General features: G+C 47.3%; 2 protein-coding genes across 5 annotated transcripts in view; one reads left to right on the forward strand and one right to left on the reverse strand.

The window, feature by feature from the left end:
• Positions 1-2,363, forward strand: part of CCDC81 (coiled-coil domain containing 81) — a 112,401-nt gene extending 110,038 nt beyond the window's left edge. For both annotated transcript variants that reach the window (XM_063951371.1, XM_063951372.1), the window contains one exon: positions 1,915-2,363. In XM_063951371.1, coding sequence (XP_063807441.1) covers positions 1,915-2,053 — 139 coding nt within the window. In that variant the 3' untranslated portion in view covers positions 2,054-2,363. The remainder of the gene's footprint in view (positions 1-1,914) is intronic.
• Positions 2,364-5,025: 2,662 nt separating this feature from the next.
• Positions 5,026-26,193, reverse strand: part of ME3 (malic enzyme 3) — a 336,344-nt gene continuing 315,176 nt past the window's right edge. For all 3 annotated transcript variants that reach the window (XM_063951375.1, XM_063951373.1, XM_063951374.1), the window contains 4 exons: positions 14,681-14,823; positions 14,351-14,524; positions 13,918-14,016; positions 5,026-6,231 (listed from right to left, as the gene is read on the reverse strand). In XM_063951375.1, coding sequence (XP_063807445.1) covers positions 6,070-6,231; positions 13,918-14,016; positions 14,351-14,524; positions 14,681-14,823 — 578 coding nt within the window. In that variant the 3' untranslated portion in view covers positions 5,026-6,069. The remainder of the gene's footprint in view (positions 6,232-13,917; positions 14,017-14,350; positions 14,525-14,680; positions 14,824-26,193) is intronic.

The raw sequence follows: 26,193 nt of genomic DNA on the forward strand, positions 1-26,193 counted from the left end.
GGTAATAATAAAAATTAGACTCCAGCTGGATACATTATTGTTATTACCATCTGTAGAGATTATTATAATTTTTAAAGGCCCCACAAAAGTCCAAAGGGAACTAGAGAGTGTAATAGAGACTTACCAACAAGCAGAGTCATTTATACGCCGTACTTATTATGTAATAGGCGTAACAGGTGAACGAGGTGGGAGTAGGGACGAACATCGATCTTTAGGGTTCGACAGTAGTGTGGACAATACAGACAATTTGATACATCAGCTGGATCGATATTTACCCAATGATATGGGGAGAAAGCTGGAACACGCCCACATCACCGTTCCGGCAGCCTATCAGGAGTTACAGAGGGGAATGAGCAGCATCTCTTGCGACCAGTGGAGTCACAGCTCTGTGTTAAAACACTCTCAATGGGCGGGGACATACAGTAGATAAGAAAATGTGTTGTGTGAGGTGTCCAATGAAAGACCATTGCCTTAGCCAATGGGAGTGTCTTTATCACCACGCTGGCCAATTAGCATCAGGCAGCCACAGTCTCCTGTCAGTGTGGCACAGATAATCACATCGTATCAGTACAAATGAATCAATTCCAGAACAACTGTAAAGCACAACGGAATTTGCTGCGTTATGTAAGAAACGTAATAAATAATAATAGACAACTGGACCCTTGGATCATTCATACCCAGGAGTGGGAACAGACCAGCGTAAAGAGGGCTTAGGAGAGCTACCAATCTAATGGGGAGCAGCAAAGCAGAGACAAGGAGGTGGCACGGTGAGAATGTGGGTCTAGAGGGAGCAGGCTGCTGTTGAGGTTGGGTAAGGAATCTCAGCGTCAGAATGACGGGAATAGCAGATCCCCAAGGTGAACATGCTGGCAGTTTTTGGTAATTTATTTTACAGCTAACCCTCCCCTCCAGCAGCCTAACCCTAACCGCCCCAGGCAGGAGCAGGCTGCAGTTTGGGTTGGGTACGGAATGCCGATTGCATCCTTGCAGTTGTGCTTTCTTATCGAAATGTGCACTGATTCACAGGAACACAACATGCAAAAACATCTACATGCCAGGTAGTCCATGGGCTAGATTTACTAACCTGCAAAGATGCAGAAGATTAATGACAAATCGAGCTGATTTAGCATGGATTCCTGTTGCCGCTTTAAATCCATCAGTGGCGGCTTTGCCAAATTGCTGAAAAGTGAATCTACCACCTAAGTCAGTTTTATTGTGGTATTAAGTAAACTTACTGTTTTCTCATTGGCATAAGAAAAGGGAGTAGTATCAGAAACAATGGAGTACAGAGGGACCATCCTAAGCCAATTTCCGTTCCTCCTCTTTTATAGAAATACTCCATAGGGATCATTATTTCCATGGTGCCCCTGCAGACACTCATGTGTGCAAAATGGGGAATCCTGGGAGGCATGTCATGGGCTTGTAGCCAGAGGTGCTTCCTATTATGAGTGTTGTGCATGTAAAGTGGATACCAAATTCCGAGGGATCGCCTTCACCTAGCGCGGGGGTAGAGCTATGATCTGGTGATAGTGGTGGCCCGCAGATGGGGGATTGGTGCAATTGTACAAACACAGCAAGTGGGTATATAAGCTGTATTAGCATTCCACTCACTGCGGGCACCTGGCCTTGTGTTCCCATCAGAATCGGGCGCTGCCAGTCTATAGTAATAGCAGGATAGGTGCAACCAGAACAGTACTAATTGCTGGGTCACCAACGCTGCTCCCCGAGTTTCCGTCCAGCAGAAATAACAGACGGGAACACGGATTGTGGTTTTGTACCTATTAATCTAATGGTAAATCCAGCCTGTTAATGGTAAGTACATGTAAATCACGAGGCTAGTCCTCCATTCCACTTCTGTGACTGGTTACCCTCAGTGATCGGGCCATTCGTGTAATCTGTGCTTTATCCCCCCAGGGCCGGAAGCCACCTGCTCCTAGACCAGTTTGAGAAATATAATCGTTGCTTTCAGTGTAAGAAACGGACGTCAAACTGCGGCGAGAGCAACGTGTGGCGGGAAAGCAGGTACATACCGGGGTCTCGGCTGATGGTGTGAGGACCTCTGGCCGCTATGGACAGGACAGGCCTGGATATTACATCATGACATGGGATTGTGTGTGTGCCTTCTGTACCCAATGTTACTATCCGCAATGAACCTGTCTACTTACTACTTCTGCTCCGTTATAACACTTCCCTACCTCTGTCTGTGCTGTGGCCACCAGCTGTAATGCAGAATGATTGCTGGGGACTGTTCTGAAGGAAAATTAAAGCCTTTGAAAAGAAAAAGAGGTTTGAAGTCCAATTAGTGCTTGTGAGCAATGATTGTCTTATGCATAAATTATAATAAAGGTTTCACCTGCATATTAGTATGTGTACACATCGTTGTCTGGTTCCCCATTAGCACATTACTACTAGTTTCTATTCTAATTGATTGTTGTGTGATGCTTTACCTACAGTAACAGGAAGTTATTTCTTCCTGCGCCGGATTTCCTATGACATAAAAGTCCTCTCTCTCTTACACGCATTGGCGGCCGTCCTGTGGGCTGAACCAGTAGGTAACCTGTGAACCAATGACATCACTAAGGTGCTGTCTGCTCAGCTGATGTTGTATTAGAGTCTAGTGTGTTAGTAGGCTGCATTATATATATATATATATATATATATATATATATATATATATATATAGCCATTTATGGGGTGTGGGCCCATCCCCTGCTTCTTTTCCAGTGTGGGGCAGGGCAGCGGCTTCTCTTCTCGGGAGTGTGGCGTTTGTCAGTGACATCATCGGATGGTGGGCCGACATGACGGTTAAAGTAACAAGAGCGCCGCAGTACTGCCCACACACATTTTGGAACCAATGCCTTCATTCATTTAAGTTTTTTTTCTTTTTCACTTGCAACACCAAACTTCGCTTTGGGTTATCCATTTCTGCGTGTAGCCTGGCATCAAGGAACACTCCGATCCGAGGGGGCAATTTGTTACACCCACAGTAGTCACCATCACATAGGCGCAGTAATCTGTGCCCTCCCCACACATATCTGCAAAAGTGCCTTCTGCGAGGTTGGGGCCACAGTCTGGCAGCTGCGTGTACATCTTGCATCAAGGACACAGAAATACATTTGTTCTCGGGGGGGGGGGTAGAATGTACATATCTTATATGAAGGGGTTGGCACTGCGACATTGCTAGTAACCTTGGAAGCCCGGCGTATAATGGTGGTCATTCCAAGTTGATCGCTAGCTGCATTCGTTCGCTGTGCAGCGATGAGGCAGAAAAACGGCACTTCTGCGCATGCATTTGCGGCGCAATGCGCATGCGCGATGTACTATTACAACGGCCGATGTAGTTTCACACAGGGTCTAGCGAAGCTTTTCAGTCGCACTGCTGGTCGCAGAATGATTGACATGAAGTGGGCGTTTCTGGGTGTCAACTGACCGTTTTCTGGGAGTGTTCGAAAAAATGCAGGCGTGTCAGGAATAACGCAGGCGTGGCTGGGCAAACGCTGGGCGGGTTTGTGACGTGAAAACAGGAACTGAATAGTCTGAAGTGATCGCAAGCGCTGAGTAGGTATTGAGCTACTCTAAAACTGCACGAAAAAAACTTTGCCGCCGCTCTGCGATCCTTTCGTTCGCACTTCTGCTAAGCTAAAATACACTCCCAGTGGGAGGCGGCATAGCGTTTGTACGGCTGCTAAAAACAGCTAGCGAGCGATCAATTTGGAATGACCCCCAATGTCGGGAGGGACCTTCACCAGGAATTTAGTTTATATAAACACACGACGCAGAGCAGGGCAATGATCATGTACATTTATCAGAGCCGTGAGAAGAGAGGATTACACACGGACAAGGCATCCAATCACTGACATTTTACAGCTCTAAAACACTGTACAGAACACAAGTTAAAACACGCTGATCTATATCTTTTTTCTTAAAAGGAGTCACAAGTATAAAAGTTTCCCGGTGGTCCTGGTATAATAGAAACAGTCATTCGCCTGACAAGTCGGAGCATTTACAGTATAACGTTACAAGAGCTGAGTCCTGACACTGGTATGTAAGGGTATAGGGGGCGCACGCTTCTGCAGCGGCTTCCAAAATAAACATTTACATCTTGCGGATGTCACAGCTAATAGAGGCATTCTTACCGCAGGATGTAGTGCACGCAGTGTTACATTACCGAATATGCCATGTTCAGCTCGCAATCTAATTCTGCCGTACAGGACGTTAGAAAGGGTGAAAAGAACTGCACTCGCAGGTTCTCTGTTCAGCTGTCTCACATCCATAAAATGCAGCATGTTCTTGGGTGTCAGTCCAAGCAACCCACATCTCTGCTGGTGGACGTCCTCAGGTTTTACAGGGTCTGACTTGTCCGCCCTCGGCCGAATTCTTATGACACCTGCAGCACTTTACGACGGCGGGATCTCTTTCAAAAGTGTTTGCTACCCCATAGGGTAGTGAGCATTTTTAAGCGATAGGGGTGCGAATCTGTCCGGGCAAAGGGTGCGAATCAGGCTGCTGTTGCCGGCGTTTAAACGCCACGGCAATTCGCCCCCTTCGCCCACAATTGAATACCCCCCCCCCCCCCCCCCCCCTTAGTTCTGCTAGCTATGCAGATGGGAATTTTTGACAAATTGTATATTTTTATAGACTTATCATTTAACCGCTGAGCCACCCCTATCCCACAGTATATGCCTGTCCTTGCAGATGAAGACAATCCAAAAAGATTATTCCAGGAGGTTTTACTCATTTACAAAACAGACGAGACTGGACGTTAAAACGTCACCTAGACCTGACTATGCGTCCTGCAGCCAGAGATGTTTTCTTGGTGACAGTCCCTTGTGGCTCAACAGTTAGATACTAGATAGGCAAAAGTAACCTGTCCCAATACCTGCATTTCCTCAGTTATCTCTGCTGCTTTGTGTATTATAGAATCTAGAACATCCTACCTACCTACCTACCTACACACACTCTCTCTCTCTCTCTCTCTCTCTCTCATACAGAGGGGAGTTCAGGACGTAACATTGAGGTCTTCCCTTTATATCAGAACTCTGGCACATTTCCTTTTATTATATAATGCCCAGAGCTACATTTGGTATCAGTATGGAGGACATCATGTCAGGTGAGGTCTACAGTTCGGTGGGGTTTTTGGGTGGAAGATCACAGTGGATGTGATGGACGTTTTATTACAATTTCTCATGTATTAACCAGTGCCTGTGGCCTATACATAATGAGCCAATATCTGTAAGCCTGCAGGGTATCAGAGACACTGGAACCAGGGAACCAAGAGGAGGAATATTCTGGGGAAAGACACTGGAACTAGTGACATCACTGTGTGCCTCATTCTCACAAATACTGCTCTAGCCCAACCTAACCTCTCCCATCCATGCCTCATGCCTCAGTATGTCACTGGTGTCTAGTGAATGGACAGACCGGATTATTATGATATGGGTAAGCCTACAATACGGCTGCCTCCACTTACTGTAAGCGATGGATATACAGTACTTTACATCTGATAATTGTATGGCATCGGGGGAGCAATTGTTGTGTTATAAGAACCCTGTCAACCGTCAAACAAAGCACTGGGGGAGATATATCAAACCTTGGAGAGAGATACAGTGGAGAGAGATAAAGTATCAGCCAATCAGCTTCTAATTTTAAAGGCTGTGTTTGAAAAATGACAGGAGCTGATGGGTTGGATCTTTATCTCTCTCCAAGGTTTGATGCATTTCCCCCACTGTCGCCTCTGTATCACGAGTTGTTAGTCATTGTGAACTTGATAGAAGGAGCGAGTATGATAACTGCCTTTACAGTCGCTGCTACCAGCATGATTGATTTTCTATTAATTACAGGCTACAGATCACCACGGTGTCACTGGAGCATTGATTTGTTTCTTGGGTGGTTGCGTGGCCAGGCCACGTACTACTTGCGCTACATTAGTATCATTTCAGGTTGCGTCTACTTTACGGAGTGTTGCAGTCTCACACGAGGAAGCTTGCATGTGCAGTAGTGTCTTTGTGTCCTCGCACACCCCTGGAGTGTTTAGCAGAGCCACCGTACAAGCGCCGCAGCAGAGACTAGCTACACGTCTTGGATCTGCATGGCGTGCTCAGGCCACTTGTAGTTGTCGATGGTGAAGGAATCGTAGTCTGGGCTGTAGACCAGGGATTTAACGAAGGACAACTTGTCCTGAGGTTCTGGATACCATGAGGCAAAGTTATTCTTGTAAGCGTAGTCCACGATCTAAACCACAGGACACAGTAAAAGGACACGTTGGGTTATACAGTATAAGCACCAAACAGAGATAGTCACAGCAGAGGAACATTATACTGGGGAACTGTGATGTGGGGAAAGAAGGTTATGTTTATCCAAAGCACGATGCCCCCGTGGCCTGTCTGTGACATTCCCAGCTCATGTTTCGTCCACCAGGAGGGGCAATGGAGCACCCAGGAGAGAGGGTAGTACTTACTCCACATTGGCACTACTGTAATCTAATTCATGCCCTGGGAGGTTGGGATTGGGTGAGAGCCATGACCAGTAACACGGAGCCAGCTTATCACAGCCAATCATGCGCTACTCTCCCCTATTCAATCATCCAATCAGACACTGGGTAATTACAATAACCACACTCCCTTTACTAATCGTTAACAGAATAAAATAATTAGTGAGAAAATAAGAATTTACTTACCGATAATTCTATTTCTCGTAGTCCGTAGTGGATGCTGGGGACTCCGTCAGGACCATGGGGAATAGCGGCTCCGCAGGAGACAGGGCACAAAAGTAAAAGCTTTAGGATCAGGTGGTGTGCACTGGCTCCTCCCCCTATGACCCTCCTCCAAGCCTCAGTTAGGATACTGTGCCCGGACGAGCGTACACAATAAGGAAGGATTTTGAATCCCGGGTAAGACTCATACCAGCCACACCAATCACACTGTACAACCTGTGATCTGAACCCAGTTAACAGCATGATAACAGCGGAGCCTCTGAAAAGATGGCTCACAACAATAATAACCCGATTTTTGTAACAATAACTATGTACAAGTATTGCAGACAATCCGCACTTGGGATGGGCGCCCAGCATCCACTACGGACTACGAGAAATAGAATTATCGGTAAGTAAATTCTTATTTTCTCTGACGTCCTAAGTGGATGCTGGGGACTCCGTCAGGACCATGGGGATTATACCAAAGCTCCCAAACGGGCGGGAGAGTGCGGATGACTCTGCAGCACCGAATGAGAGAACTCCAGGTCCTCCTCAGCCAGGGTGTGCCCCTGACCAAGTAGCAGCTCGGCAAAGTTGTAAAGCCGAGACCCCTCGGGCAGCCGCCCAAGATGAGCCCACCTTCCTTGTGGAATGGGCATTTACATATTTTGGCTGTGGCAGGCCTGCCACAGAATGTGCAAGCTGAATTGTACTACACATCCAACTAGCAATCGTCTGCTTAGAAGCAAGAGCACCCAGTTTTTTGGGTGCCTACAGGATAACAGCAAGTCAGTTTTCCTGACTCCAACCGTCCTGGAAACCTATATTTTCAGGGCCCTGACAACATCTAGCAACTTGGAGTCCTCCAAGTCCCTAGTAGCCGCAGGTACCACAATAAGCTGGTGCAGGTGAAACGCTGACACCACCTTAGGGAGAAACTGGGGACGAGTCCGCAGCTCTGCCCTGTCCGAATGGACAATCAGATATGGGCTTTGTGAGACAAAGCCGCCAATTCTGACACTCGCCTGGCCGAGGCCAGGGCCAACAGCATGGTCACTTTCCATGTGAGATATTTCAAATCCACAGATTTGAGCGGTTTAAACCAATGTTTAACAGGGCCGAAATTTGAACCTTAATGGACCCCAATTTGAGGCCCATAGACACTCCTGTTTGCAGGAAATGCAGGAATCGACCGAGTTGAAATTTCTTCGTGGGGCCTTCCTGGCCTCACACCACGCAACATATTTTCGCCACATGTGGTGATAATGTTGTGCGGTCACCTCCTTCTGGCTTTGACCAGGGTAGGAATGACCTCTTCCGGAATGCCTTTTTCCCTTAGGATCCGGCGTTCCACCGCCATGCCGTCAAACGCAGCCGCGGTAAGTCTTGGAACAGACATGGTACTTGCTGAAGCAAGTCCCTTCTTAGCGGCAGAGGCCATGAGTCCTCTGTGAGCATTTCTTGAAGTTCCGGGTACCAAGTCCTTCTTGGCCAATCCGGAGCCACGAGTATAGTTCTTACTCCTCTACGTCTTATAATTCTCAGTACCTTGGGTATGAGAAGCAGAGGAGGGAACACATACACCGACTGGTACACCCACGGTGTTACCAGAACGTCCACAGCTATTGCCTGAGGGTTTCTTGACCTGGCGCAATACTTGTCCAGTTTTTTGTTCAGGCGGGACGCCATCATGTCCACCTTTGGTCTTTCCCAACGGTTCACAATCATGTGGAAGACTTCCCGATGAAGTCCCCACTCTCCCGGGTGGATGTCGTGCCTGCTGAGGAAGTCTGCTTCCCAGTTGTCCACTCCCGGAATGAACACTGCTGACAGTGTTATCACATGATTTTCCGCCCAGCGAAGAATCCTTGCAGTTTCTGCCATTGCCCTCCTGCTTCTTGTGCCGCCCTGTCTGTTTACGTGGGCGACTGCCGTGATGTTGTCCCACTGGATCAATACCGGCTGACCTTGAAGCAGAGGTTTTGCTAAGCTTAGAGCATTGTAAATTGCCCTTAGCTCCAGTATATTTATGTGGAGAGAAGTCTCCAGACTATATCACACTCCCTGGAAATTTTTTCCCTGTGTGACTGCTCCCCAGCCTCTCAGGCTGGCATCCGTGGTCACCAGGACCCAGTCCTGAATGCCGAATCTGCGGCCCTTTAATAGATGAGCACTCTGCAGCCACCGCAGAAGAAACACCCTTTTCCTTGGAGACAGGGTTATCCGCTGATGCATCTGAAGATGCGATCCGGACCATTTTTCCAGCAGATCCCACTGAAAAGTTCTTGCGTGAAATCTGCCGAATGGAATCGCTTCGTAAGAAGCCACCATTTTTCCCAGGACCCTTGTGCAATGATGCACTGACACTTTTCCTGGTTTTAGGAGGTTCCTGACTAGCTCGGATAACTCCCTGGCTTTCTTCTCCGGGAGAAACACCCTTTTCTGTACTGTGTCCAGAATCATCCCTAGGAACAGTAGACGTGTCGTCGGAAACAGCTGCGATTTTGGAATATTTAGAATCCACCCGTGCTGTCGTAGAACTACTTGAGATAGTGCTACTCCGACCTCCAACTGTTCTCTGGACCTTGCCCTTATCAGGAGATCGTCCATTTTCTTTGAAGAAGAATCATCATTTCGGCCATTACCTTGGTAAAGACCCGGGGTGCCGTGGACAATCCAAACGGCAGCGTCTGAAACGGATAGTGACAGTTCTGTACCACGAACCTGAGGTACCCTTGGTGAGAAGGGCAAATTTGGGACATGGAGGTAAGCATCCCTGATGTCCAGGGACACCATATAGTCCCCTTCTTCCTGGTTCGCTATCACTGCTCTGAGTGACTCCATCTTGATTTGAACCTTTGTATGTAAGTGTTCAAATATTTCAGATTTAGAATAGGTCTCACCGAGCCGTCTGGCTTCAGTACCACAATATAGTGTGGAATAATACCCCTTTCCTTGTTGTAGGAGGGGTACTTTGATTATCACCTGCTGGGAATACAGCTTGTGAATTGTTTCCAATACTGCCTCCCTGTCGGAGGGAGACGTTGGTAAAGCAGACTTCAGGAACCTGCGAGGGGGAGACGTCTCGAATTTCCAATCTGTACCCCTGGGATACTACTTGTAGGCTCCAGGGGTCCACTTGCGAGTGAGCCCACTGCGTGCTGAAACTCTTGAGACGACCCCCCACCGCACCTGAGTCCGCTTGGACGGCCCCAGCGTCATGCTGAGGACTTGGTAGAAGCGGTGGAGGGCTTCTGTTCCTGGGAATGGGCTGCCTGCTGCAGTCTTCTTCCCTTTCCTCTATCCCTGGGCAGATATGACTGGCCTTTTGCCCGCTTGCCCTTATGGGGACGAAAGGACTGAGGCTGAAAAGACGGTTTCTTTTTCTGCTGAGATGTGACTTGGGGTAAAAAAGGTGGATTTTCCAGCTGTTGCCGTGGCCACCAGGTCCGATGGACCGACCCCAAATAACTCCTCCCCTTTATACGGCAATACTTCCATGTGCCGTTTGGAATCTGCATCACCTGACCACTGTCGTGTCCATAAACATCTTCTGGCAGATATGGACATCGCACTTACTCTTGATGCCAGAGTGCAAATATCCCTCTGTGCATCTCGCATATATAGAAATGCATCCTTTAAATGCTCTATAGTCAATAAAATACTGTCCCTGTCAAGGGTATCAATATTTTCAGTCAGGGAATCCGACCAAGCCACCCCAGCGCTGCACATCCAGGCTGAGGCGATCGCTGGTCGCAGTATAACACCAGTATGTGTGTATATACTTTTTAGGATATTTTCCAGCCTCCTATCAGCTGGCTCCTTGAGGGCGGCCGTATCTGGAGACGGTAACGCCACTTGTGATAAGCGTGTGAGCGCCTTATCCACCCTAAGGGGTGTTTCCCAACGCGCCCTAACTTCTGGCGGGAAAAGGTATACCGCCAATAATTTTCTATCGGGGGAAACCCACGCATCATCACACACTTCATTTAATTTATCTGATTCAGGAAAAACTACAGGTAGTTTTTTCACACCCCACATAATACCCTTTTTTGTGGTACTTGTAGTACCAGAAATATGTAACACCTCCTTCATTGCCCTTAACATGTAACGTGTGGCCCTAAAGGAAAATACGTTTGTTTCTTCACCGTCGACACTGGAGTCAGTGTCCGTGTCTGTGTCTGTGTCGACCGACTGAGGTAAATGGGCGTTTTAAAGCCCCTGACGGTGTTTGAGACGCCTGGACAGGTACTATTTTGTTTGCCGGCCGTCTCATGTCGTCAACCGACCTTGCAGCGTGTTGACATTATCACGTAATTCCCTAAATAAGCCATCCATTCCGGTGTCGACTCCCTAGAGAGTGACATCACCATTACAGGCAATTGCTCCGCCTCCTCACCAACATCGTCCTCATACATGTCGACACACACGTACCGACACACAGCACACACACAGGGAATGCTCTGATAGAGGACAGGACCCCACTAGCCCTTTGGGGAGACAGAGGGAGAGTTTGCCAGCACACACCAAAACGCTATAATTATACAGGGACAACCTTTATATAAGTGTTTTCCCTTATAGCATCTTAATATATAATCATATCGCCAAATAAGTGCCCCCCCTCTCTGTTTTAACCCTGTTTCTGTAGTGCAGTGCAGGGGAGAGCCTGGGAGCCTTCCCACCAGCAGTTCTGTGAGGGAAAATGGCGCTGTGTGCTGAGGAGAATAGGCCCCGCCCCCTTTTCGGCGGGCTTCTTCTCCCGTTTTTCTGACAACCTGGCAGGGGTTAAATACATCCATATAGCCCCAGAGGCTATATGTGATGTATTTTTAGCCAGTATAGGTACTTTCATTGCTGCCCAGGGCGCTCCCCCCCAGCGCCCTGCACCCTCAGTGACCGTTGGTGTGAAGTGTGCTGAGAGCAATGGCGCACAGCTGCAGTGCTGTGCGCTACCTCATGAAGACTGAGAAGTCTTCAGCCGCCGATTTCTGGACCTCTTCTCTCTTCAGCATCTGCAAGGGGGTCGGCGGCGCGGCTCCGGTGACCCATCCAGGCTGTACCTGTGATCGTCCCTCTGGAGCTAGTGTCCAGTAGCCTAAGAAGCCAATCCATCCTGCACGCAGGTGAGTTCACTTCTTCTCCCCTAAGTCCCTCGTTGCAGTGAGCCTGTTGCCAGCAGGACTCACTGAAAATAAAAAACCTAATAAAACTTTTACTCTAAGCAGCTCTTTAGGAGAGCCACCTAGATTGCACCCTTCTCGGCCGGGCACAAAAACCTAACTGAGGCTTGGAGGAGGGTCATAGGGGGAGGAGCCAGTGCACACCACCTGATCCTAAAGCTTTTACTTTTGTGCCTTGTCTCCTGCGGAGCCGCTATTCCCCATGGTCCTGACGGAGTCCCCAGCATCCACTTAGGACGTCAGAGAAAAGTGAGAAGTTGCATTCTGTAAGTTACTTCAGTTAGAATTTTTTATATAAACCAGGTACCCAAAGTTTATTTAGCTGGGGTTCAGTCAGTCCTCCGACTTATTTCTGCTCCTCTCTCTTTATTGCTCCCAAGGCAGCACATGGGGCCTGATTCAGGTTTGTAAGCAAAACAAAAAAGCACACAACTGGGCAAAACCATGTGAACTGCAGGGGAGGGCATATGTAACATGTGCAGAGAGAGTTATAATTGGGTGGGTTATATTGTTTCTGTGCAGGGTAAATACTGGCTGCTTTATTTTTACACTGCAATTTAGATTTCAGTATGATCACTCCCCACCCAAAGCGATATCTCTCTGCACATGTTACATCTGCCCCACCTGCAGTGCAGCATAGTTTTGTCCAGTTGGCTGCTTATTTGCTTTACTTAAAAACATGAATCAGGCCCACTGTCCAAAGACAATACCACAGGAGCAGCAGAACACACGGGAGGCTTGAGGGTCCAGTCAGATTGTCATGGAGCCCAGGGCTGGTGTTCAATTAAGGATGGGGTATACAATACACATCTTACCCTGAATTCTCGGTATTGGGTTACACAATACACATCTTACCCTGAATTCTCGGTATTGGGTTACACAATACACATCTTACCCTGAATTCTCAGTATTGGGGTACACAATACACACCTTACCCTGAATTCTCGGTATTGGGTTACACAATACACATCTTACCCTGAATTCTCAGTATTGGGGTACACAATACCCAACTTACCCTGAATTCTCGGTATTGGGTTACACAATACTCACCTTACCCTGCATTCACAGTATTGGGGTGCACAATACACCTTATCCTGAAGTATCAGTATTGGGGTACACAATACACATCTTATCCTGAAGTATCAGTACTGGGGTACACAATACACACCTTACCCTGAATTCACAGTATTGGGGTGCACAATACACATCTTATCCTGAAGTATCAGCATTGTGATACACAATACACATCTTACCCTGAATTATCAGTACTGGGGTACACAATACACACCTTACCCTGAATTCACAGTACTGGGGTACACAATACACATCTTATCCTGAAGTATCAGTATTGTGATACACAATACACATCTTACCCTGAATTATCAGTATTGGGGTACACAATACACATCTTATCCTGAAGTATCAGTATTGTGATACACAATACACATCTTATCCTGAAGTATCAGTATTGTGATACACAATACACATCTTACCCTGAATTATCTGTACCGGGGTACACAATACACATCTTATCCTGAAGTATCAGTATTGTGATACACAATACACATCTTACCCTGAATTATCAGTACTGGGGTACACAATACACATCTTATCCTGAAGTATCAGTATTGGGGTACACAACACACATCTTACCCCTGAATTATCAGTATTGGGGTACACAATACACATCTTACCCCTGAATTCTGAGTATTGGGGTACACAATACACATCTTACCCTGAATTATCAGTATTGGGGTACACAATACACATCTTATCCTGAATTCTCGGTATTGGGTTACACAATACACATCTCGTCCTGAATTATCAGTCTTGGTTGGAACGATCCTGGTAAGGTGGATAATATGAGGTATGGAAATGATCATTTCTCAGTAGTGGCTGCACATCAGCTGGGTAAGGAACAGCTGGCAGAGCGGAGAGCCATTAGGAGCGGTGGCAGCTACATGTAGTGGGAGGTGGCACACGGGTTCTGTGGCTGTATCAATCCGGCAGCAATGTGCAGTATATATTCGGGGATACGCCACTTACCTTCACAGCGATTTTGAGGGACACCTCTCTGATGGTGCTGAGTGGGGGATACAGTCTGCCCTCTGCTAGGTGCTCTTGGGTCACTTCCTCAGCGATGGCCTGAAGACAACATGAGATTAGTATATTATAACCTAGTGTACCTGTAATAATGTGTCCGATACATGACACAGAATAACTGTACACAATAGGCAGACACGTGCAGCATTAACATCACACATACAGTACAGGCAGACGTACAGCCTACGAATTCACTGGGTACATCACTGGGGTACTAATGAATGCTGGGTAAGCACACAAAATGGCTGTCTCTACTGAGTGTCATAGCACTCACAGTAATAAGACAATATGGAGTATACGCTATGATCCTGTAAACACGGGCATGACATCTGGCCTGAGTCACACAGCAAGGAGGAATAATGACACAGCGACTTACCTCTGCTGTGGTGAGGAAAATTTCTTCCGATATGTGTCTGACGCCACAGGCTATCACCCCCAGGGCCACCCCAGGGAAGACGTAGGCGTTATTCCCCTGCCCTGGGTAGAAGGTCTGATTGTTCGGAAGCGTCACCTTAGAGAATGGGCTCCCACTGGCGAAGATCCCACGGCCCTGGAGAACAGAAGAGGAGGCCCCGTGCAAGGCCTTTGTTACACGTCATGCATAAAGCACAATGACCACATATGTAACACACAGAGTATATCCTGTGTATAGTGACACCCCATGGGCTATGGGGTGTCACTATAGTACAGTAATGGGCAAGTATACCTCTGTCAGCTGATAGCACTGCTCCGCCGTGCACTCTGCCTTGCTGGTCGGGTTACTCAGTGCGAATATAATTGGTCGTTCATTGAAAGATGCCATAGACTTCAGTATCTTTTCTGTAAATGCTCCACCAATAGCAGCAGCGCCTGACCGACAGGAACCACAAAATGTTTAACCAATGACTGAGTCTATCTCAGGTCACATGACATAGTATATAGCGTCACAAACCATACTTGCCTACCTGACCCTCTCCATGAGGGAGAAAATGCTCTGTTCCTGGGCTTTCCTGGTAATGTATGATTACCATCACCTGTGGTGAAACACCTTTCTTACCAATTACCTAGCTCACCACAGGTGATGGCAATCATACATTACCAGGAAAGTCCAGGAACAGAGCATTTTCTCCCTCATGGAGAGGGTCTGGTAGGTATGTCACAAACAGCAGCTGGACTGACTCTTCTGCTGTTGCTGAAGGGTTGCCACTAGGGTTAGGGAACACAAAGAAAGAATAAGAATTTACTCACCGGTAATTCTATTTCTCGTAGTCCGTAGTGGATGCTGGGACTCCGTAAGGACCATGGGGAATAGCGGCTCCGCAGGAGACTGGGCACAACTAAAAGAAAGCTTTAGACTAACTGGTGTGCACTGGCTCCTCCCACTATGACCCTCCTCCAGACCTCAGTTAGGATACTGTGCCCGGAAGAGCTGACACAATAAGGAAGGATTTTGAATCCCGGGTAAGACTCATACCAGCCACACCAATCACACCGTATAACTCGTGATACAATACCCAGTTAACAGCATGATAACAACTGAGCCTCTCAACAGATGGCTCAACAATAACCCTTTTAGTTAAACAATAACTATATACAAGTATTGCAGACAATCCGCACTTGGGATGGGCGCCAAGCATCCACTACGGACTACGAGAAATAGAATTACCGGTGAGTAAATTCTTATTTTCTCTGACGTCCTAAGTGGATGCTGGGACTCCGTAAGGACCATGGGGATTATACCAAAGCTCCCAAACGGGCGGGAGAGTGCGGATGACTCTGCAGCACCGAATGGGCAAACTCTAGGTCCTCCTCAGCCAGGGTGTCAAACTTGTAGAATTTAGCAAACGTGTTTGACCCCGACCAAGTAGCTGCTCGGCAAAGTTGTAGAGCCGAGACCCCTCGGGCAGCCGCCCAAGAAGAGCCCACCTTCCTCGTGGAATGGGCTTTCACTGATTTAGGATGTGGCAGTCCAGCCGCAGAATGTGCAAGCTGAATCGTACTACAGATCCAGCGAGCAATAGTCTGCTTTGAAGCAGGTGCACCCAACTTGTTGGGCGCATACAGGATAAATAGCGAGTCAGTCTTTCTGACGCCAGCTGTCCTGGAAACATACATTTTCAGGGCCCTGACTACGTCCAACAACTTGGAAGCCTCCAAGTCTTTTGTAGCCGCAGGCACCACGATAGGTTGGTTCAGATGAAAAGCTGATACCACCTTAGGGAGAAACTGGGGACGAGTCCTCAATTCTGCCCTATCCATATGGGCTTTTACATGACATCAGATAAGGGCTTTTACATGACAAAGCCGCCAATTCTGATACACGCCTGGCCGAAGCCAAGGCCAACAACATGACCACTTTCCACGTGAGATACTTCAATTCCACGGTTTTAAGTGGCTCAAACCAATGTGACTTTAGGAAATCCAACACCACGTTGAGATCCCAAGGTGCCACTGGAGGCACAAAAGGGGGCTGATTATGCAGCACTCCCTTAACAAAAGTTTGAACTTCAGGTAGTGAAGCCAGTTCTCTCTGGAAGAAAATCGATAGAGCCGAAATCTGGACCTTAATGGAACCCAATTTTAGGCCCATAGTCACCCCTGACTGTAGGAAGTGCAAGAAACGGCCCAGCTGAAATTCCTCCGTTGGGGCCTTCCTGGCCTCACACCACGCAACATATTTTCGCCATATGCGGTGATAATGGTTTGCGGTTACTTCTTTCCTAGCTTTAATCAGCGTAGGAATGACTTCCTCCGGAATGCCCTTTTCCTTCAGGATCCGGTGTTCAACCGCCATGCCGTCAAACGCAGCCGCGGTAAGTCTTGGAACAGACAGGGCCCCTGCTGCAGCAGGTCCTGTCTGAGCGGCAGAGGCCATGGGTCCTCTGACATCATTTCTTGAAGTTCCGGGTACCAAGCTCTTCTTGGCCAATCCGGAACAATGAGTATAGTTCTTACTCCTCTTCTCCTTATTATCCTCAGTACCTTTGGTATGAGAGGAAGAGGAGGGAACACATAAACCGACCGGTACACCCACGGTGTCACTAGAGCGTCCACAGCTATCGCCTGCGGGTCTCTTGACCTGGCGCAATATCTTTCTAGCTTTTTGTTTAGGCGGGACGCCATCATGTCCACCTGTGGCCTTTCCCAACGGTTTACAATCAGTTGGAAGACTTCTGGATGAAGTCCCCACTCTCCCGGGTGGAGGTCGTGCCTGCTGAGGAAGTCTGCTTCCCAGTTGTCCACTCCCGGAATGAACACTGCTGACAGTGCTAACACGTGATTTTCCGCCCATCGGAGAATCCTTGTGGCTTCTGCCATCGCCGTCCTGCTTCTCGTGCCGCCCTGTCGGTTTACATGGGCGACCGCCGTGATGTTGTCTGACTGGATCAGTACCAGCTGGTTTTGAAGCAGGGGTTTTGCCTGACTTAGGGCATTGTAAATGGCCCTCAGTTCCAGAATATTTATGTGTAGGGAAGTCTCCTGACTTGACCATAGTCCTTGGAAGTTTCTTCCCTGTGTGACTGCCCCCCAGCCTCGAAGGCTGGCATCCGTGGTCACCAGGACCCAGTCCTGTATGCCGAATCTGCGGCCCTCTTGAAGATGAGCACTCTGCAGCCACCACAGCAGAGACACCCTGGTCCTTGGAGACAGGGTTATCAGCCGATGCATCTGAAGATGCGATCCGGACCACTTGTCCAACAGGTCCCACTGAAAGGTTCTTGCATGGAACCTGCCGAATGGAATTGCTTCGTTGGAAGCTACCATCTTTCCCAGGATCCGCGTGCAGTGATGCACCGACACCTGTTTTGGTTTTAGGAGGCCTCTGACTAGAGATGACAGCTCCTTGGCCTTCTCCTCTGGGAGAAACACTTTTTTCTGTTCTGTGTCCAGAACCATCCCCAGGAACAGTAGACGTGTCGTAGGGACCAGCTGTGACTTTGGAATATTTATAATTCAGCCGTGCTGTTGTAGCACCTCCCGAGATAGTGCTACCCCGACCAACAACTGCTCCCTGGACCTCGCCTTTATCAGGAGATCGTCCAAGTACGGGATAATTAAAACTCCCTTCTTTCGAAGGAGTATCATCATTTTGGCCACTACCTTGGTAAAGACCCTCGGAGCCGTGGAAAGACCGAACGGCAACGTCTGGAATTGGTAATGACAATCCTGTACCACAAATCTGAGGTACACCTGGTGAGGATGGTAAATGGGGACATGCAGGTAAGCATCCTTGATGTCCAGTGATACCATGTAATCCCCCTCGTCCAGGCTTGCAATAACCGCCCTGAGCGATTCCATCTTGAACTTGAATTTTTTTATATACGTGTTCAAGGATTTCAAATTTAAAATGGGTCGAACCGTCCGGTTTCGGTACCACAAACATTGTGGAATAGTAACCCCGTCCTTGTTGAAGTAGGGGCACCTTTACTATCACCTGCTGGGAATACAGCTTGTGAATTGCCTCTATCACCGCCTCCCTGCCTGAGGGAGTTGTTGGCAAGGCAGATTTGAGGAAACGGCGGGGGGGGGGGGACGTCTCGAATTCCAGCTTGTACCCCTGAGATACTACTTGAAAGATCCAGGGATCCACCCGTGAGCGAGCCCACTGATCGCTGAAATTTTTGAGACGGGCCCCCACCGTACCTGGCTCCGCCTGTGGAGCCCCAGCGTCATGCGGTGGACTTAGAGGAAACGGGGGAGGACTTTTGCTCCTGGGAACTGGCTGTATGCTGCAGTTTTTTCCCTCTACCTCTGCCTCTGGGCAGAAAGGACGCGCCTTTAACCCGCTTGCTCTTATGGGGCCGAAAGGACTGTACCTGATAATACGGTGCTTTCTTTGGCTGTGAGGGAACATGGGGTAAAAATGCAGACTTCCCAGCAGTTGCTGTGGAAACTAGGTCCGAGAGACCATCCCCGAACAACTCCTCACCTTTATAAGGCAAAACTTCCATGTGCCTTTTTGAGTCTGCATCACCTGTCCACTGCCGAGCCCATAACCCTCTCCTGGCAGAAATGGACATTGCACTTATTTTAGATGCCAGCCGGCAAATATCCCTCTGTGCATCTCTCATGTATAAGACTGCGTCTTTAATATGCTCTACGGTTAGCAATATAGTGTCCCTGTCTAGGGTATCAATATTTTCCGACAGGGAATCTGACCACGCAGCTGCAGCACTGCACATCCATGCTGAAGCAATAGCTGGTCTCAGTATAATACTTGTGTGTGTATATACAGACTTCAGGATAGCCTCCTGCTTTCTATCAGCAGGTTCCTTTAGGGCGGCCGTATCCGGAGACGGTAGTGTCACCTTCTTTGACAAGCGTGTAAGCGCTTTATCCACCCTAGGGGATGTTTCCCAACGTGACCTATCCTCTGGCGGGAAAGGGTACGTCATTAGTAACCTTTTAGAAATTACTAGTTTCTTATCGGGGGAAGCCCACGCTTCTTCACACACTTCATTTAACTCCTCAGATGGAGGAAAAACTACTGGTAGTTTTTTCTCTCCAAACATAATACCCTTTTTTGTGGTACCGGGGGTAACATCAGAAATGTGCAACACATTTTTCATTGCCTCAATCATGTAACGTGTGGCCCTATTGGAAGTTACATTAGTCTCATCGTCGTCGACACTGGAATCAGTATCCTTGTCGACATCTGCGTCTGCCATCTGAGGTAGCGGGCGTTTTAGAGCCCCTGATGGCTTTTGAGACGCCTGGGCAGGCACAGGCTGAGAAGCCGGCTGTCCCATATTTGGTATGTCGTCAAACCTTTTATGTAAGGAGTCGACACTGTCACGCAGTTCCTTCCACATAACCATCCACTCATGTGTCGGCCCCGCAGGGGGTGACATCACATTTATAGGCATCTGCTCCGCCTCCACATAAGCCTCCTCATCAAACATGTCGACACAGCCGTACCGACACACCGCATACACACAGGGAATGCTCTGACAGAGGACAGGACCCCACAAAGCCCTTTGGGGAGACAGAGAGAGAGTATGCCAGCACACACCAGAGCGCTATATAACACAGGGATCCCACTATAAATGAGTGTTTTTTCCCTTATAGCTGCTTATATTATATATACTGCGCCTAAATTTAGTGCCCCCCCCTCTCTTTTTTACCCTTATGTAGCTTGACACTGCAGGGGAGAGCCAGGGAGCGTCCTTCCAGCGGAGCTGTGAGGGAAAAATGGCGCCAGTGTGCTGAGGGAGATAGCCCCGCCCCTTTTCCGGCGGACTTCTCCCGCTTTTTCTGGAATTCTGGAAGGGGTATTTTTACACCTATATAGCCTTCCTGACTATATATGGTGTAGATTTGCCAGCCAAGGTGTATTATATTGCCCTCAGGGCGCCCCCCCCAGCGCCCTGCACCCATCAGTGACCGGAGTGTGAGGTGTGCATGAGGAGCAATGGCGCACAGCTGCAGTGCTGTGCGCTACCTTGTTGAAGACAGAAGTCTTCTGCCGCCGATTTTCCGGAACACTTCTTGCTTCTGGCTCTGTAAGGGGGCCGGCGGCGCGGCTCCGACACCGAACGATCGAGGTCGGGTCCTGTGTTCGATCCCTCTGGAGCTAATGGTGTCCAGTAGCCTAAGAAGCCCAAGCTACCTCCAGTCCGGTAGGTTCGCTTCTTCTCCCCTTAGTCCCTCGCTGCAGTGAATCTATTGCCAGCAGATCTCACTGTAAAATAAAAAACCTAAAATATACTTTCTTTCTAGGAGCTCAGGAGAGCCCCTAGTGTGCATCCAGCTCAGCCGGGCACAAGATTCTAACTGAGGTCTGGAGGAGGGTCATAGTGGGAGGAGCCAGTGCACACCAGTTAGTCTAAAGCTTTCTTTTAGTTGTGCCCAGTCTCCTGCGGAGCCGCTATTCCCCATGGTCCTTACGGAGTCCCAGCATCCACTTAGGACGTCAGAGAAAAGAGTATGTCTTAATGTCAGCAAAAATCTACCACACATCTCATACAAATGAAACAATGGCCGTCATTCCGAGTTGTTCGCTCGCTAGCTGCTTTTAGCAGCATTGCACACGCTAGGCCGCCGCCCTCTGGGAGTGTATCTTAGCTTAGCAGAATAGCGAACGAAAGATTAGCAGAACTGCTAATAAATAATTCTTTGCAGTTTCTGAGTAGCTCCTGATAAAGCTGAATATTTATCGTATATAAAACACTTTAAGAGGTCTAAGAACTCTGTACGCTATCTACGTAAGAAGTACCGTAAGGGTACGCAAGTTGCGTAGCGATCGCTCAGCCGTAGTCGAGACGCTCAAGCGTCACGTTCGCTTACGGCCCAGTGATCACAGGCAGGCACGCTATTGGCTGCCGACTAACGTAATGATTCGCTATAGCGTAGCGGACGCTCGGGACCACGAGGAGATCACCAGCGATGCAGACGCTCACAACGTTAAACCTTTATATCTATACCTTTAACAGTGAGATACACAGTATACCTTAGTGTAGAGACAGAGTGTAAGTGCAACCTGGTGTAACCTGATTAACTACAAAGCTGCTTGAGCGTCACCGACGCTCAGAGAATACTTAACACTATAAAGAATACACAGATACCTGGGCTTAGGGTCCGAAACCTATTATATGTATTATGACTATTATACTTGCAAAAGAATCACAGTACAAAGCATACACTACAATATAACATAAACCAACTAACCAGATAACTATACAGAAAATACAATACAATACAATTAAAGGAAAATACGTGAGAAAGAGTAGAGAGAGAGAGAGAGAGAGATGGCTCACAGTAAGACAATATGATTACGGAGAAAACTTACGCACAAAGGGAAACGATCGCATGCGCCTCGATATCCAGCTCCCGATTATCAGCAATGAGAACCGTTGAAGAGAGTGAGCTGGATACGGTCGGCCTGCCTATTTATGCCCCACACACAATACAATTCAATGGTCCCTACAATCTCATTGTTCATTGGACACAGGAATTCGGCTTCGCATTATAACAAAAGGTCATAGGTTGATTCATACAGGTGGGCTGTGACTATTTCCAACTGCTCAGGTGGGAGGGAAACTGGGTTTCCCGCCGCATGGGTAATAAAGTGCAAATAAAGTAAATGTTCATAAACTTCTTATGTCCATAACTATTCGCACGAGCGATTGATCTGCTTCAAACCAACACCGGAATATTTCTAATTAAATATTCTTCCGATGGATACTAAACACCACTGTATTACTCCTGTCTGACCCTTCGTATCAAACAAAGAGGGATTCCTCTGTTCATAAACATTCTATATTAACCAAACTTTCAGAATCTATCAAAGGGACCATGATCTACAAAATACATTATTAGTGAAAATATGTAATGATTGAGTCGCACGCTACAATCGCATAAACTCTACCGTAAATACGCATACCATGCGCCTGCGGGTGCCCGCGACTGTGAGTATGCGCACGTATGGGAGAGCGTACGCATGCGCAGCACGGACCTGTGTGAGGTGCAAATATGGTAGTGTGCATAGAGATATTTTTCTGACTTTGACAGTCCACCCTTTGGCAGTCAATAATAACTGCCACCTTCTAAAACATTTCAAAAGGAGAAAAATATATGTCAGGGGTTAATTCATTTCCATGGTTGGGTAAGGGAGGAGAGAGGAGTAGGTGGGAAGAGGGTATGACCTAGTGAGATAGCAGAAGCATGTGTGTATGAGTCCATGTTTGGGGGGGTCATGTATCATCGTGCCGTACGTGTTGTAAATCAAGCTTCGAGGTATTGCGAAGTATACATTTGAATTCCTTCTTATCCCGTGGTACGGGTCTGTGGATGGGCTGTCAAACTTTACCAAGCTCTTTTCGGGTTTTGAACAAAATGGGGAGCACATTTTAGTTGATGATACATGAATGGGGGAATATGTGATTGCTGATATCTGTGCCTGTATTCCCTATACTATGTGTGTCAGTACCTGAGGGTTGTAGAAATGAAGAAAATACATAATTACGGTAAATGCGGTGGTATTCTATGTCAGGTTAATGTACATTTGTCGGTTGAAGTTTTGTTCGGTATCAGTTGAAAGTCGTCTTCTTTGCGCTGTGTTGCCCATTAGGTGTGAGCAAAAAGCTTTGTCAATGCCATTAGATTTACAAAAAATGTTGGGCTAGCGTAAGTTTAAGAATTCTAGGGAAACTGGGGATCCATGGCAAAGTTCATCAAATGTCCATATCTCAAGTGGTCAAAACTTCTTCTTTGGTCTATCCGTTGTCTGTATAGCGTCTCGTCAACTTCCTCGTCCAAGTGGGTCTTTTTATCTTGGAGAAAAACCAGAAAAACAGGTGAAAGAAACGGACCGTAGAAATCGCATTTTCATCACATCATTGTTTCTATCATTGGGTCATAAATCAAATCCAGGTTAATTACAGTTTCCTCACTCCTCAAACTCATTACCTTAGTACGACGATTGCACCTCATTAAAGCCTGACCGCATCTAAATATCAAGCCAATTGATATGACAACACCTAAGATACATAGGAGAAACTTCCCAACATCCATTATGACTCCTTGAGCCCAGTCTCCCAAACCGGAGAACCAATTTCGCGGGTTCAACCATGACACCCAACCAGTCAGCTCATTACCTACAGCAGCAAGAGTGAGATTGTGTTTTCGGCGAAATTCCCACTTCAATTGGAGAATATCGTCCATCTTTTGGTCTATGATCTCGACCGGATCCTCGGTGCTATTCGTGATATACGTGCAACATTTCACGCCGTACTGTGTTGCCAATGTAACACAATATCCGCCTGTCACTGCTGTGAGGTAATTAAGAACCATTCTATGCTGCACCAGTTCTGTTTTATAAGCTTGAAGTTCCCTTCCCGTATATCTAAACGTGTCATCATACATTTCCGTGATATTATCTAACAAATTTGCGAGCGCCGATATGTATTTATAATTTAGCACTCCTCTAGCGGTGCGGGTGAAATCTAACGCGATTAAGAATTGAATCCCGGTGGATTCACTTATCAGATCAGAGGCCGGATGCTCTAACCTTTCTGTCAGTTGCCTTTTAACTACGTGCTCGTAATGAGTGTGAGTATAAGGAGCTTGGGCACCATGATGTATGTCTTTCATTTTATCATGTGTTACAGTCATCACTTCAGGCAATACTTTTCCAATATAACACAATCCTTCAGAGTTTGGGGCAAGCCACTTGTACGCCTTTCTCCCGCATATGAAATATGCATCATCGGGGAGAACATATGGGACGGAGAAGGACATAACCATATTACACACCTTCCAGGTGAAATCTCCTAACCCTAATTCTTCCATCTGCTTAATACACGTATCAGGTTGTACGATATGTGCACAGTATCCTGGTGATACTTCTCCAACTCTCGTAATCCTATTTCCTAAGGTATACCTATACCGGAAAGATTTTCCTCTACTGGCTATGTGGCGTACAAGCTCTGTATCTGTAGGCATTCTATCTGCTCTATGCGAAAAGGTCATGGTGTGGTTACTCCATGACACTTCCCAATTTCCCGGCTTTCTGGGATTGGAGATGTTGAAACATAATAGGGACCTATCCACATGGTATTGGTGGAGCTTCAAACTAGGAGGGCTGGAGATATTAAACCTCCTGTCCACCGGTCTCCCACCATTTAACTCAAGTACCTCCTCTATCGTTAAAGGAAATGGCACTAGCCCTGATTTGCTATGACCTTGAGGTACTTGAGAGCATACCCAACAATCTGTTTTGTTTAACACATTACCCACTAAGGAGTGATAGTCACTCAATGGATGCCGGTCCATATGGATATTAAAACTGGATTGGCATTTCTTAATGCACCCATCTTCAATGACATTGTTACAGAGCCTACAGATACAGTTTTCCTCAGCTAACAATCCGTCACAATTCCTTCTATGGTCAATGCTATCGGATCGTTTTCTGATACTCGCCTTTGCTTGTTGGTTAGGTTGATCTTGGAAAACTACGCCTCCATCTTTATCATCAGAACCCATTCCAGAACCTCTATCGACCTCCATGGTACTCTCTGGTCAACATCATGGTCAACAGGAAAATCCGGATCACAGTCTCTTGGGGCAAGTCCATCTTATAGGAGGAAACGGAGAAAAATGAGAAGGAGGAAAAAGAAATTTGAGGGAGAGGGGATGGGAAGTGGAGAAAAACAATAAAAGGGAGTGGGGAGTCGACAACAGCTCTCGGTCTTCAAGGCTCAGGTGCCGCCTCAGTCCTCCTGGAACAGACACTCCAGTGATACAACCTCTACCGTCTGTTCCTTATCACGGGACTTCTCTGGATCAGCAACCTTTTTGCAGTGGGATGAATGGACCCAAGTCTCTCTCTCAGCAACCTTCAGTGCTGTAGTGCTAGTCAATAAGACCTGGTATGGTCCTTCCCATCTGTCAATAAGGCAACCTGAGCGTAGAAAATTCCGTATCATTACATAATCCCCAGGTTCAATGTCATGACAATTACTATCAGGTAGATCAGGAATCACCAACTTCAGACTATCATTTTGATTCCTTAACTGTTTACTCATGTTAATCAAGTACTTTACAGTTACTTCATTGTTACATTTCAAATCATCCTGAGGGTTAATCATGACATGCGGTTGTCGACCAAACAAGATTTCAAAGGGAGACAGATTAAGAGGGGACCTGGGAGTGGTTCTGATACTGTACAATACAATGGGTAAAGCTTCTGGCCATGTCAATCCTGTCTCTGCCATCACTTTACTCAATTTATTTTTAATAGTGCTGTTCACTCTTTCGACCTTCGCACTCGCCTGTGGACGGTACGGAGTGTGCAGCTTGCTATCAATTCCCATCAACTTACACATTCCTTGAAAGACATCACCTGTAAAATGGGTACCCCTATCACTTTCGATTATTCTAGGGATACCATATCTACATACAAATTCCTGCACAATTTTCTTAGCAGTAAACATAGCGGTATTTGTAGCCGCAGGAAATGCTTCGACCCAATTTGAGAAAACATCTATACAAACAAGTACATATTTCAAATTCCGACAAGGGGGTAATTGTATAAAGTCAATTTGTATTACCTGGAAAGGGCCGCCGGCAGGTGGGATATGGGATGGTTCTGTAGGTATTGCCTTTCCAATATTCTTTCTCAAACAGGTAAGGCATGACATTGCTCTTTTACTCGCATGAGAGGAGAATCCTGGGGCGCACCAATAGGCTCTTACCAATTTGCACATCCCTTCCTTGCCTAGATGAGTCAGCCCGTGAGCT

This window comes from Pseudophryne corroboree, chromosome 2 (assembly GCF_028390025.1).
Source record: "Pseudophryne corroboree isolate aPseCor3 chromosome 2, aPseCor3.hap2, whole genome shotgun sequence".
Classification (NCBI taxonomy): domain Eukaryota; kingdom Metazoa; phylum Chordata; class Amphibia; order Anura; family Myobatrachidae; genus Pseudophryne; species Pseudophryne corroboree.